This window comes from Anguilla rostrata, chromosome 5 (genome assembly GCF_018555375.3).
Source record: "Anguilla rostrata isolate EN2019 chromosome 5, ASM1855537v3, whole genome shotgun sequence".
Classification (NCBI taxonomy): domain Eukaryota; kingdom Metazoa; phylum Chordata; class Actinopteri; order Anguilliformes; family Anguillidae; genus Anguilla; species Anguilla rostrata.
This window is the reverse complement of record NC_057937.1, coordinates 43,021,739-43,037,080: the sequence shown is the minus strand read 5'-3', so window position 1 is coordinate 43,037,080 and position 15,342 is coordinate 43,021,739. Positions and strand designations below refer to the sequence as shown.

At 40.0% G+C, this 15,342-nt stretch overlaps 1 protein-coding gene across 1 annotated transcript; it reads left to right on the top strand.

Annotated features, from left to right (window-relative positions):
- Positions 1-5,602: 5,602 nt before the first annotated feature.
- On the top strand, positions 5,603-14,950 carry LOC135255326 (tetraspanin-3). Its single transcript, XM_064336346.1, has 7 exons — positions 5,603-5,822; positions 9,520-9,711; positions 10,205-10,279; positions 10,871-10,972; positions 11,723-11,875; positions 12,925-13,008; positions 13,677-14,950. Exons 1-7 carry the CDS (start codon positions 5,760-5,762, stop codon positions 13,767-13,769), a joined length of 762 nt encoding a protein of 253 aa, XP_064192416.1. The 5' UTR covers positions 5,603-5,759; the 3' UTR covers positions 13,770-14,950.
- The last annotated feature ends 392 nt before the right edge of the window (positions 14,951-15,342 follow it).

Genomic DNA, 15,342 nt, shown 5'->3' with positions numbered 1-15,342 from the left:
TCTGCCCCACAGAGGTGGGATGCTGTGGTTTTGTCAGCTCATCGGCGTTGTGGAAACTCCATGACATTGGAGTGGGTGAAGCTTCGGCAGAGGAAGAAGGCCCCACCAGTGAAGAGCAACCCTCCTGTACTGCATGTGAGAATGAAGTAAACACACCCAGCAGTCCCACAACTGCAGAGCTATGCCAAGGAGAAGCAAGATCAGATGGTTAAAGGTGAATGTGTGGCTGGTGGCAGTGTGGCAGAGTTTGCCAGTGCATTCCATCAGAGTGGCAAAGAGCTGTGGCAGTCTTCAATCCCATTTGAAACTGAACTCCTGTGATATCAGCCAGTTCTGAAGCATCAAACTGCTCAATGTTGAAGGAAAGATCTTCTTATCCATTGTGGCCAAGAGAATGACTGACTACCTCATGAGCAATAGTCACATCAACACCAGCTGTCAGAAGGCAGAGGTGCCAGGCTTTCTGGGATCTGTAGAGCACTCATCAATGATATGGAAACAGATCTATAGAGCCAAGCGAGAGAGAGGCGACCTGCATGTTGTTTGGCTAGACCTCGCAAATGTGATCTGTTCCTCACCAGCTCATTGACTTTGCCATGGAGTTCCTCTACTTTCCTGACTGCATCTGTGGCCTGGTATCCAGTTACTTTAAGGACCTCCTGATGTGCTTCTCCCACCAAGACTTCACAAAGGGGTGGCAGCAGTTGGAGGTAGGAATCGCCATGGGGTGCTCCATCTCTCCCATTTTGTTTGTGGCAGCGTTTGGGATTATCCTCACTGGAGCAAGACTGATGGTTGGGGGATTAAAGCTGCAATCAGTACAGAAGCTACATGGATGATGCCACAAGCATCCTTCAGATAGCAGCATGCACAACAAGGCTGCTGATAAGACTGGATGAAGATCAACCCTTCCGAGTCGTGAAGCCTGTCTCAGAAGTCAGAAGTGATAATACCATCTTTGTCGCAGGTGGAGAGGAAATCCTGCTGTTAGCCAGGCGGCCAATCCAAAGCCTAGGGTGGTAGGACACCACAGTGCTCTCTGACATGCAAGATAGGTAAAGTAGCACAGAAACAGTTTTCAGATGGCCTAGCCAGAATTGATCAGAGTGAAACAGGGGCGAAACATCAATGAGTGGTGGTCCTCTTCTGATGACTCTGCTGTTGACCCAAGGGCACCGTAGGAGCTGTGGCAGGCAGTAATGCCTAGCAGGAAATAACACCTGTCTGTACATTACACATTTGAAATTGGCTAAGGCACTGATTCAGCTATGCCTCCTCCATAGTGGTTTATGGCTAATAGTCTATTGCATCACACTGTTCAAGTGTTCAAATTTTTGAGGATGAGGAAAAAAGAAGGGAATTTCTGTTAGACAGCGGAGTATGGAGAAGCAGTGAAAAAAATAAAGCTTTGAAATTGTTAAAGAGGACACATCATTTTCAGAATCTAATTCAATACAAGATTGAACAGGCAATAGTGTGGAGGACTAGACAGGAAAAAGTAACAAGTTGGAAGGTCAACTCCAGTAGGGGATGTTTGGAATATGATTAGGAAAATGGAAGGAAATGAAAGGAAATTGGATTATCCAGTGATCCAAAATGGAAACGATGTAGCAGTTACAAATAAAGAAAAGTATGGTGATGAACAAAGAGCATGTACTTGGAGGCTTTTAGTAAAAAAATTGATGAAGTGTGCAAGTCATAATGCGCAATTCATAGCCAGCGTTCTTTTGGGAGTGCTGTGGTGTGTGGAAATTGCATGCGGGGTAGTGACTACTTCCCTGGGCAGCCTCTGCACAGGAGGAGGGCCAGGGAACTGAGTAAAGCAGGAGAGAGTGGGAGTGAAGAAGAGCATTATCGTTCTGCTGTGTGTACATGGTCATACAGTTTTAATGAATTTTATTTGATAAAGATCCCCTGTTTTATTCTTCTACCTACCTTGCCTGTCTTCTTCTATCATTTAGTGGATTCCTGCAAAAGAAACAGAAGAAGAATAGGTTAATTCAAGGTGGGGGAGAATTTGCCCCCGACATATACACATACATGCTGTGCCTAGAGGTAAAATCCCTGCTCGCACATACCTTTTAATACTAGGCATTGACAAAGATAGATTCCACTGGCCGTATTTCAATATTGAGGACTGGTTGATGTGAAACCCTGCAGCCTTGTGGCTTAACTATGATGTAAGAGGGTGGTTTTTTCTCCTTTTTTTCTTAATTACTGCTCTCATCCTTTGGCTGTCAGCAAAGACTAATGTTCACTGTGTTACAAAAATCTAAATACACAAAAACGACTAAATAAATTTCTATTTACTTATTTGTTCATGGTTTTCTAAAAAAGTTTCTAAAAAATAGACATGAATAGGAAGGCTTGTTGACCACATTCAACACCACAAGTCTGTCATATAACAGAATAAATATACTGAAACGATTATTAAAATCATAATATATTTCTTCATGATACATGTGTTTTCATTATGTCTGCCAATAAATAAACACTGAAATATACAATGTCTTTTAATAGTCTTACATGTAGTCAATGACATTGTCAGTGTTTTTTATTGTGGATTTTTCCTTGTTTGCTTGAAAATCATGTTTAGATAGAGCAGCTCATGTGCATGTGTATGTTGCACCCTTGAAATACACTGCAGACCACTATAATTGTTCTGGCAACTTTATTTACATTCTTGGTTTTACAACTGTTATTTAAGTATTACCAAGATGAAGCGCAAAGACACAGCAATAAATTTATTAAATCTCTTTATAGCTTTCTTCTATGTCCCTCATGCTCATGAACTATCACCTTTTCCCAGTGCATCTCATTACATAACGAGACACGTAGCCATTCTGCGTATATTGTAACACTGCTTAACAAATTAAATGAATTTCTGCAAATATTATTTCCTTAGTATTCTGTAGTATGTAAATATCTGAAAGAATTTATATATAAATTTTTATATACAAAATATCTGAAAATTTGTTATATTCTTAATATTAACTGATATTAATATATCAGTTGATTGATATATGACATCCAGTGGTCAGCTAGGTAGATACCCTGGTCAGAGCCACCAGCCAATGGCACATTTCCACATTCAAAAAACAAAAATACTACAGCCTATGACTGCATTTCTTTCAATGCTCATTAACAGAATTTTCATGAGCCAGAAATTAGTGTATTCAGTCACGACAGTATGCAATGCCAAGGAAAGGCTTATTTTGTCTGCAAAGACTATGCTTTCCCAAGTCAACAAAAAGACATGAATTTGTAGGTGTTGATCAGCATCTTCTGGTGGAATTGAGAAACTGCAGTTGTATGGGTGGACACAAAATAACTTAACTGATAGACACGACAGACACTTTTATGTACCAATAGCTGATACAATGTTAAGCTGTTATCTGTCAACAAAATATGCATTGGAAATATTCAATATTTCACTCAATGTACATAATACATAAAATGTATTTTATTTTCTAAAATAAAAAATGAGGTAGAGGGGACAAAGCCAGATTTATGCCTGGGTTATCTGGAAACATCACCGTTGTCAGCCTGATCAAAGCCTGCCAGCTCCCTTGCCCTAGTGTTTTTCATTTTTGTCTGTTTGGCCACCTTTTTTTGGCATTATTGTACCATTGGTTTAATCATTGTTTGCACCAGTGTTGTATTGGTTTATTTAGCGCACCAGTTTTTCAGTGTATTTAAATTACTTGTTCTTTGTGTTTTATCACTTGGTCTTGGTTTTTGTTCGCATGTTCTGCCAGCCTGTAGTTTCCTTGTGTTTAGTTTATTCCTAGTTGTTTCCCACTTTTTGTTGTATTGTTTTTTATTTCTAGTTGTTCAAGTTAAGACTTTTGTTATTTCACTTACGTCAGTCTAACGAGTTTGCCTCTGCATTTGGATCTGTTCTTTGAGCAGTGCTGATAGCCCTGGGGCAAATGTAGTATTGTCCACTGTACTCATTTTTAATTTTAGATAATATATATATATATAGCTAGGGGGGATAGTTATGGGGTGAGATTTCTCCCATGTAAAATATTGATTAGGGAGAATTTCAGTGCTGTTTACCATATTTTGCTTCAGGGTGCCCAGATATGCACTTGATTCCCTTGAATATCAAGTTGTTAGGCTTATTCATTAGGGTGCGCTGACTTTAGAACCTGATCCTGAAATCAGATCAATGTTTCCACTGCATGCATAAATAATCCAGTGCAGGTTTAGAAACCCTACCCAAGCTTGTTTTACTATTTAGCATGGCAGAATATACTGTAATCCTCTTTTTAACTCTAACATTCCATCAAACACTGATAATTAAATGTATGAAGGCTTAGCATGTCCTTGTGGAAAGCGAACAATGGTCAATTTCCTGTAAATAAATACTATTCTTCATGAAAAGAAGACATCTCCTGAAAGGAAAATAACAGCACTGTCAGCTTCAGTGTCTGCCAGGCCAGTAACAACACTGGCTGCATATTAATCATGACTATTGATCAATCCATACAGTTTGAAACCTTTTTTTAACCACTAGATGTAAATATTAGTCTTTTCTCATTTCATTTTTAAATGGCACTTGCCACAGAGGACTGGTAGCAAAAATGTCTGTTCAAAAATTGTGCATTCATTTTCAGTTAGACAAAAATGCGAAGTTAGACCTAACACGCTGCACAGAGAATGACACTTTTATCGCCAAAGTATTGTCAATGCACTATGATCACTCAACATTTCATTGTAATGTATTATATAGGTCAGGTCATCAGATTTAAGACAACAATATATATTATCTATGGGAATTACCAGATGCTGTCTTCAAAGGCTGCACCCACATCTTTATTCATGGAATGCCTGTTCAGTTCTGTGATTATCAATGAATTGTTGTGATTACAGTCATAACATAAACTCAGCTACAGGCTAAAATAGCACCACAACCATTTTTTTCAAAGTCCTTCCTACAAGCTCTGGCTACTTGTGTTTTAAATTTATTATTGTGATCCCATTACCGTAGGAGCATGTGAATGGTTGGTAGTATGGCAAAATGATTAAGTAACTAGGCTTGTAACTCTAAGGCAGTAAAATCAGTTTTCAGGTGGGGCACTATCATTGTACCCTTTAGGAAGGTACCTGAACTTGAATTGCTTCCAAAAATATTAAACAGTATAAATGGATATAAAAGAATGTAAGCAGTGTAAGTGTTTTTTAGATTAAAGTGTTTGCTAAATACCTCAAATGTAATTTCATGTAAATCCTCTGTGACATTTCACACCTAGACATTACTTTGGGCCAATATAATGGCAGAGTAGGTCTTCATATCATTGCCATGTGTAGTATAATGGGAAATATTATCAGAATCGCCTTCCATTTTAACTAGCAATGAAAGCATACTTTCATCGGTTTACTCCAAATAAAAATAGTATTTATTGCAAAACCGCTATAACATCACAGATGAATTCAACTAAAATGTTGATAAACTGCAACATGTAGGCTATTACTTGTCATGTACCGATAAATGCTGTGCTGTAAATTAATTCCCCCAGGCCGTAGGAGAGCGTGTTGTTTGCAGAGATGACCTCATCTAACCATGTGACCACATTCAGCAGGCTTGTTGCTGTTGTGGTCGTTCTTGTATATCTCGATGGTTGGCGCACCGATGAGCCAGGGAGGCGAAGAAGTGACCGTGGCAGTCAAACAGGAGGAGCCGACAGCCATTTTATAATTATAGCTGCGTTGGAAATTAGTACCGCAGAAATAACATTCTTCCAACGGCAAACATGGGACAGTGTGGCATAACCTCGTCGAAGACGGTGTTGGTCTTCCTTAATCTCATTTTCTGGGTAAGCAAAAAATACGGGGCCTGCTGTAATGCTGTCTGGAATGGCAATACGCAGTAAACTAGCTAGCTACTGTCGTCTAGGGCCTAACGTTAGCTAAGCGAACTGCAGTTGGCGTCGGCAGACCATTGTTATTGGCTGCGGTGTGTGCCCTGTGGCAGATAGAGAGCTAAATGAAATTTATTTGAGTATAAAAATAATATCTAGTAGTCACTGACACTACCATATCGAACACTAGTTAGCTAACGTTAGCTGTGGGTTAGAAGCGCAAAGTATTGTTTGAGCGTCAAGTGATTGGGATTAGCTAGCAGACTGTATGCTATTTCATGACAGCTGAACTTGTATTGCGAAGCGTTTCGAATTTCTTGTCGACAGCTGATATGTAGGTCTAGTTGGACTGCAAGATAGACCGAAACGGGTATATCAACTGGAGGGTAATATTTAAAGTATCTAGCCAGCTATAAACTAGATACCTTGTTACATTTTCAGATAGCGTTAGGATAGTTCTCCAATTGGATAGCTAACGTTACTTCTTACTCGGTTCCGACTGCAAGCTAGTTTAAAATTGACATTACATTTAGCCTACATAAGACAGACAGTTATTCAGAGCGATATGCAAGAATTCTTAGTGTTGGAGTCATTTACAAGATGGCTTTGCACCGGCGTAGTCTGTTTAGCAAGTGAAATCTCCCAGGACGACTACGCTACTTCACACGCAAATTGTGCTTTTTAGTGGTTTATGTTGGCCAACAACTCCTGTCTGTAACAGGTCACCATGAATTATTTCACTTTCCTAAAGTTAGGTGACTTGCAATTTAGCTTGCTAGCAACATCGACATTGCAAAATGTTACCACGCATTATTCTGTATGGGTTGAATTTAAATGGCATTGCATCTGTTTTATTTTATTTGTCAAGTGTTAGCAAGCTACGCACCTTGAATTTTAGTCTATACATGTTACGAATGATGCTTTGTTGTTTAGACTAGAATAATTTGTGCAGTGTCGCAACAAAAACCCACTTACAACCTAGGGCTTTTTGTAAGAATCCACCCAAAATAAACCACATTATCTGCAAAACTATATACAGTACAGACATGGTTCAAAGCTTGAAATAAAGAGCACATTTGTACCAAAATGACCAAATGATCCTCCAGGAGTCTCACACAGTCAACATACAGGGCATATTTATTCTCAAAACAACAAAGAAACCAAAAAATCTTTATTTTATAGTGATTATTTATATGTTCTTCTGATACCGGACAAAACCAGATAAATTCCTATCTTACCCTGGATGTATGTACACAGGATTTGGAGTTTGGAGACGGTTGAACAAAACAGAATTTTTTCTAAAGGGGGGCTCCATGTCTCCAAAACCTCTCCAAATGTCACTAAACCTCTCCAAAGTGGAATATTGTGCATATATGTTGTTCCCCACCCACATTCCATTTCCAGTACCCTCTGGAACCCCAGGAAAAATCTTATTTGTGTACCCATTCTATTTTGGCTAAGCCTTGTATTTCAGTCAAAAGATGTCCTTTTGGAGAGCTTAAAATATGTTCATTATGGTTACTTATCATGCACACTAAATTCACTTAGAAACAATCAAACCACTTGGTTTTACCTTGCTGTGGGGACCTGCAGTCAGCTGTCAGTACTGTAAATCAGGCTTGTAAGTAGTAAATAGGCTGCTACAATTTACATATATAAACAGTGGCTGTATGAAATGTAAGAGGCTTCCAACACTCCTATTATTTATCAAACTTTATAAATGAATTTCACAGGGAAGTGTGAAGTGAGGGAGCTCATGTCTTTCACCAACAATCTCACACACACACACACATGTATGTGAGCAGGCAGTGCTCTCTACAGTAAAGGTTGATTCTCCTGTGCTGACCTCTCACCTTAGACCTGTCCAGTGTGGTAAAAACCTGCCAGGAGTTTTCTCCCACTGGTGTAGCTCATAGCGTCAAAGAGGTACCATAGCCTCCTGATCACAACAGGGAAAATTTGAACTATTTACAAAAATCTAAAATCAAATCAGAAATTACAATACAATATACAATTACAATAATGTAGTGTCCTTTATCAGTATCGCAGTGACCTTTATGCAAGCAGAGACCGATGGTTAAGTGCATAAGTATTGATCCGTGTTTTTGTATAAATTGGCCTCTTGCTTGCTGACAAAGAGGTGTTGCTTTTCAACAAAGTCTATGTATGTTGTGGCTTAACACAGTTTGTTCAGATGCACTTATTCAGATTCTCTCCTTTTATCTAGATTGGTCTGCTAGATGGTGTATTCAACTACTTCCAGGCATTAGGTTATTTTAGGATGGTTAGCAGTGAAAAATATTGCATTACAAATACAACAACTTTTGCTGCTAACACATTGGTTACCAGTCGTAATAAATTAAACCCAAAGGTTTAAAAGCTGTTTTAAAGCTGCGTTTCTGGGTTTGTTTTTGAATTGGCCTATATTTGAATTGGTTGATTCAGGTATTTAACCAAGAAACATCCCCAAAATAACAGGGAAGAATGTGGGCATTTAAAAACTTAAATCGCTCAGTTTTCAGGTGGTTTAATTTTGTTTACATGACATTCATTTTTTGATGATGCTCTTATGCCGAATGACTAAAAATTAAAGAGAATCTAAGGGTATCCACCAGATGTGAGTGACATTGTGCTAACAATACAAACCAAAACTGCACTAATTATGTCAAAAAAGCAGAATAATCACCCACTTAACCACCCACTTAACAACTGTTCAATAAACTACAAAGTGACCCAAAGTAAAAAATAACAACAATTACTTCAGTAAAGTTACACACTCAAAACTACACTGGCAGCTAAGTAATGATATTTAGCTTTAATGATATGCAGTATCTCAATCCACACCTGATGACCCAAAGAATAAAATAACAATTACTTCAGTAAAGTTACACACTTAAAACTACACTGGCTGCTAAGAAATTGCTATTTAGCTTAATCAGTGTGCAGCAGCTTAATCAACACCTGATGAAATGCATTCTACTCAGCAGCTCAATCACCTCATTAATAAATGGGCTATGGCAACACATCCAGGTAATTAGCAAAATGATACAAACTGAAACTTCACCAATCACAGTGCTCTGTGTATTCTTTTAATTGGGTGTACTACAGTTCAAGGGTTTATTTTTGGAAACTGATGTTCAAGCAAATGTTATTCAGTGAGTTTGCTAGATTTGCTCTACAGTGAAAGGGGAAGTTCTGGGGAGAGAGGGGATGTACATTTGGTCTGGAGTTTTTAAAATGTTTCAGTTGAGCATAAGTGTGCATAAAATTAACTCTGGATTGCTGTCTAGATTAAATAAATGTGGTAGCTAGCTCCTGTTATCCACCCTTTAACTACTAAGAAACATGAGTTGCTTTTTTGTGTTTATGTTTCAATCCCAGACTAAGACACTAGAGGATCTAATTAGCCATTTGGAGACTGATGCTCGGTTACTCTCATGCACACCCAGAAGACTGCTATCCTAGTGCTTGGTTCAGTCAGTACTCCAATTGACCATGTTAATAAGGTTATGAAGTTGCTGACAGGAAAGATAGCCCGTAGAGACTGTGGCTGTGGTAACCAATTATGGCATAGGTTTCTTAAACTTGTATGAATGGATCTGATAGGCTTGTGATCATGTTCTTTCTCTTTCCCTCCCCTCTCTCCTTGCAGGCAGCGGCAGGCATCTTGTGCTATGTTGGGGCCTACGTGTTCATCACATACGACGACTATGACCACTTTTTCGAGGATGTGTACACGCTGATCCCGGCTGTGATTATCATTGCCGTCGGGACCCTCCTGTTCATCATTGGCCTGATTGGCTGTTGCGCCACGATACGAGAAAGTCGCTGCGGCCTGGCTACCGTAAGTCTGTCAGGTCTTCCTTGGCTGGCTTTAGTGTTGTCTGGCCATCTTGTAGCCTGAAGGTTAACTGTTGTATACCCAGCACAATAGCTTGCTGCAATTTTCTATGAAGTGTATAGATGTTAATTGGCAAAACTGCTGGTTTATACAGTTGATCCATTATCAAAGGTCATTGCTGGCTGGTATTTGCTGCTAAGCCCATTTGCAGTATGTGTCCAGGTTCACACGAAATGTATTGAAAATAACGGGTCTCAAAATTTATCTTCTCTCATATGTCATCTTCAGATTAGGCTGCTTTCATTGGTTTGGCTGTTGCTGTAATGAAATTGACTTTAGTCACAGTATTACCCCTTTGGATTTATCATTGTAATGAAAGCTCATTGCAGTGGAAGCATAGTTTTGCTCAGTCAGTCGGGTGGTCTCACAGCATTACTGTGACTGTCAGTATAATCCTGCATGAATTTGCTAATGTTTTTTTCTATTTGTCCTGCAGTTTGTTGTCATTCTTATGCTGGTGTTTGTCACTGAAGTAGTCGTGGTGGTGCTGGGCTATATTTACAGAGCAAAGGTGAGTTCCGGTTCTTTCTGTAAATATTGAGAAAGGGCAAAGCATTACGGTAGAACACAAATGATTTCTATGCAGAATTAGAAATGTGAGATAACAACTGATATGAGCGGGTATGTACAATATGCCGGATCAGCAAACTTAAGAACCATATGCTTTCAAAAGTATTTAATTAAACAGAAAGTGGAGATACCAGTCAGAATAATCTTATATTCCTTTGCTTTTGATATGAAAACTGTGCATTACTCTGAGGCCAATGTCCTCAAAATGCAGAAATACAGAAGTGAAATTCCCTCAGAAATTCCCTGGATTCTTTGTTGTCAGACTGGTTTGTTAGCACTGGATTTCCCCCTAATATACATGCAGTTTAACTTTTAAATTGCATCGTGTTTGCAAAATAGGAGTAGGCTTTGGGTTTGTGGCCATAAATTACATTTTACCTTCCTGTTCAAACTGCAAGCTGAGGTTAATGCTAGCATGGTAGCATCGTTTGATTCTCTGTGTATGTGCAAATCCACCAAACGGAACAGGATGAGGTGGTTTTGAAAGTGTTATTGTGCTGATTTCCTTACTGAGTTGCTGCTTGTTCTTCAGGTTGAAGATGAGGTTGATCGCTCCATTCAGAAAGTGTACAACGAATACAACGGCACAAACACAGACGCCCCAAGCCGCGCCATCGACTATGTCCAGAGGCAGGTTAGTACGCTGGGCAGGGGGTTGCTAATTTTACATATGTTTTTTAATAGTTTTTTTCTTGCTTTTGACAAGTTTTTATTCAACTTGAGATGAAAATCTTTACATATTATTCTCATACTGAAATCATAAAGCTTGAAAATTTTCACAATTGAAATTTAGCATTTTTGTTAGTAAAGGCATAGTTGTGCTCCTGAGTGGCTCAGTTAGTAAATGCACATGGCTCAAGTGCAGACCAGGCCCAATAGCTCAAATATTGTAGGCCAGAATCAAGACTTTGTGATTATTTGACTCTGACTACAAGTTCACAGTGCAGTTCAGATGCAGTTGGCTTTGTCCTACCAGGGGTAAGGTGAGTTTAAGTTAGTCTGGGTTCCTGAGGTTACCACTGCATTAGCTCCTTCAAACAGTGTGATAATTGTTTTCAGTGAAAAATTGACCTCTTCTCCCGCTGAACTCTCCTGCAGTACTGCATAGTCTATAGCATGTAAAGTATTAACAGAAAAGAACAGGTGTATTGGACTTATAATAGTGTCCGTGGCTGCGTATTTTTGGCTGGACCGCAACAGCGGGGCCCGCCCTACAAGCGCGAATGTCTGTGACTGACTGAGTGAGTGACTGAGTGAGTGATGAAGTTACACCATTGGTCGGCCGGATCACGTGTGTTAGGTCCAGCCATATACTAGGTTTTAACCTGGTCTTGTTTCAGGTTGGTTTCTGCTTTTGTAATGTCCCCCCCCCCCCCCTTTACAGCTCCACTGTTGTGGGATCCACAACTACTCAGACTGGAAGATCACTCGCTGGTTCAACGAGTCCCGAAACAACAGCGTCCCGCTGAGCTGCTGCAAACCCAACGTCAGCAACTGCACTGGCTCCCTCGCCCATCCCGCCGACCTCTACCCGGAGGTGAGAGAGGCCGCATCATCAGCGTCTCTGTCAGGCTCAACTGCCCCAGTCACTGCTTTAGATTTGAGTTGGTGGGACCTGCCACAGAGCGTCAGAACAGAAGCCGTAACATGAAGTGGGTGCGGTCTTGTTTTGCCAACTGAGAAGTTTTAAATGAATGAGACGCGTAATAATGTTCTGCATTGCAAACCCTGAGATTTGCTGTTGGAATTCCGTGCGGTTACATAAAGCGAGGTGTGGTTGTACGTGTAATCGCAGATCTGCTCTTCAGAAGAGGAAGAAACAACAAAACAAGGAAACAACATTCCCCTTCGGTCCCCTAATTACAGCCTCTGATAAACCATCTGAAGGCCATTAGCCTTCTTTCTCATTGCCTTGGCAACAACAGGAACATTCCTCTCTTTCAGCCATGCACACGCATACGGTACCTTTATGAAATGCTGCTAGGCTCGAATGAGGCATGCATTTGAACCTGCACCTGCTGCTCACCTACACCTGCCCACTCATCCAATCAGAACTCGTGTCCTGGAGGCCTGTAAGGGAGGGTCTTCGTGCCCCTGTGTTCAGAGTGGCAGCACAGAGATCAGTGTCTTCACCACGGCCCTTTTTGTCTCAGTATCTGTGTTGGGACGTACTGCATAATGAGGAGGACTGGGATGTTCACTCATTGTATGGCCACAGTGTTGTGTTTGATTGTAAGGTCATGCTCTTTGGATAAAGGAGGACTCAACAGATCAACATGGCTGGGTTTACTTGGCTCACAGCCACACACCTACCTTCACACGTGTACACGCGCACACACACACACACACACACGCTGGCTTATCAAATTATTTCCTTACCTTCTGGTTCTCAATGTCAGTCTGTTTGTTGTCCTAAAATTCAGTGCTTGAATAAGATGCATGAAACTAATTTAAATCCATACTTATGGTATTTTAATGCAGTGAGTCATTCTTAAGCAATTGATATAGTGGGAAATGGGCTGGAGCTAAAACATTGGTTCATTATTACACTGTGCTGTATATAATGTATTTGTTTTGTGCTTTAAGGGCTGCGAAGCTCTGGTTGTGAAGAAGCTGAAGGAAATCATGATGTATGTCATTTGGGCGGCATTGACATTTGCTGCAATACAGGTAAAAAACTATGTAAATGCACACAAAGAAAATCATGCATAAATAACAGCTACCCAAATATCAGACATCTTTATTCAGTTACTTGTGAGTGTAATCAAATTAAACGTGTGTCCCAGTAAGGCTCAGAATCTACTGCTCACTGCTACTGTAGATCCATCTAAAGGTCAAAATGCAAAGTGTTTTTATACAGTATTAAAAGTAGTTCCGTATTACAGTGTTCATAAGTCAGAATAACTGTAATGCAACATAAAATAATCCGATAATGTGCCAGTAGGTTTACACTCAAATTACGTGTTTAGCTGAATTTTGTGTAATACCTGTGTTTCACCTGTGAGCACGATTAATGTGTATTTAACCTGTGAGCATGATTAATAGAAAGCAAACGGCAAGAAAATTTCACAAATTTATATAACAGCCTATTATATTACCATCCCCAGCAGAAAGAAACAGACTGCAATGGTTCAGTAAATATGTTGTTTCCATTAAGATGGCTGAAAGACCGGTGTAATTGCAAGGGGTGCTTGTCAGTTTGGATGGCGGGTGGAGCGCATAGATGGTCAGTTTGTGTATGAGGTCTGGACCTCTGCAGTGTGCTTTTGCAGGTAGTCAGAAACACAATTTGCAACGCTGTCCCGATTCTCTCTCTCTCTGTCCCCCCCTGTCTGCAGATGCTGGGGATGTTGTGTGCCTGCGTGGTGCTGTGCCGAAGGACCCGAGACCCCACATACGAGCTGCTGGTCACTGGGGGAACCTACGCGTAAAGAGGGATGCGCACGCACACACACTCACCCAAACACACACACTACATTCACATATACACGTACACAGTCACACGCTCATGCACATAAACACAGTACAGACATTTACAGACAAATATACGGACACGCAGTAGCACATAAGCACACACACACACAGACATACGCACACACACAGACATGTACGCACACATACGCACGCACGCGCACACACACACACACACAAACACAGCAGGGCGCAGGATTCAGTGTGTATGGGAGGGCTTATGGGGCAGGCCCACACTGGCTTTCTTTTCCTTTAATAAGCTGAAGCACGCCTTGCACAATTCAGGACTGCTTTTAGTATCCACTGGTGATGGGTAAAGCGGTAACTAAACTATTTATTTTACATGCTTTTTAGAGTTGGTGTTTTAATTTAAACCTCCTTTTGTTAAAGTGATCTGAAATCCTTTTGGCAAACACCTCAAATTGGCAAGTAGTTATTAATGTGTATTTTTTTGTTTTTGGAACCTATGAAAAATATTTGCTATTTTCTGTAATATAGCTTTTTTCTTCTTCAGTGTGACACAAGAAGGTGAACACTAGGGGATTGGGGGGTTTCCTGAGATGAGATTACAGACAGCTGTATGGAACGATTGTACGGAATGTATTCTTTCCCTTGTGTGGCAGTTTGCACTATGTGTAGGGCTTTGGAAATATTTTATAAATATGCGATAACACACGAGTGCAGGGGCGAAGAAGTCACCCTATGCTGCTGCGTTTTTATTTCTGTGGGTCGTCTGCTCTTTTCCAGTCAGTTCAGGTGAGAGGTGTAGGACCCCATTTCCATTCAAAACAATATTGAAGTGTCAGGATATAGTCACACACACCCATACTCAGTCTTGACCAGTGGTTCAAGTAGCCCAAATGACAGGGTATTCTGCTTTCTGGAATAATCTATACGCAGTATATGTTCTATACACAAATGTTTAGTTTGTTTTTTCTTCTCTCTTTTTTCCCCCTCCCCTTTTTCTGTGTTTTGTGTCACCAGTCAAGCGTGCTGTTAAGACATAGATTTTAAAGTTGATTTGGGGATGTGCGTAGCCATTGATATGAACATCAGATGATTTAAAACTGAAATCCATGTAAATAGGTTGAAATGGAAAAACCTTTCATTGAAATAAATCTGTAAATTCCAAATGACAAAACTGTTTATTTTTCTTGCTCCGTCTTTAGTTTCAGTGCTGTGAACAAGTTTTTGCCCCTTTCCTTATTTTATTGCATATTTGTCAGACAAATGTAATATAAGGGAAACTGAGTAAACACAAAACACGTTAAAAATTATAATTTCAATTATTTAATGAAAAAAAGTTATCAAACACCCATATCACCTCTGTGAAAATGTAATTGCCCCCTTAGTTACTCAATAAACCAATTGCCCAAACTTGGATTCTGCTTGGATTTTGTGTTTACTCAGGTTCCGTTTGTCTAATGCATTTTGTGTAAAGATCATTCAGTGTGACAAATATGCAGTAGAGGAAATCAGGAAGTGGGCAAATAGTTTTTCATCGCACTGTGTATATGATGATATATTTTGGTA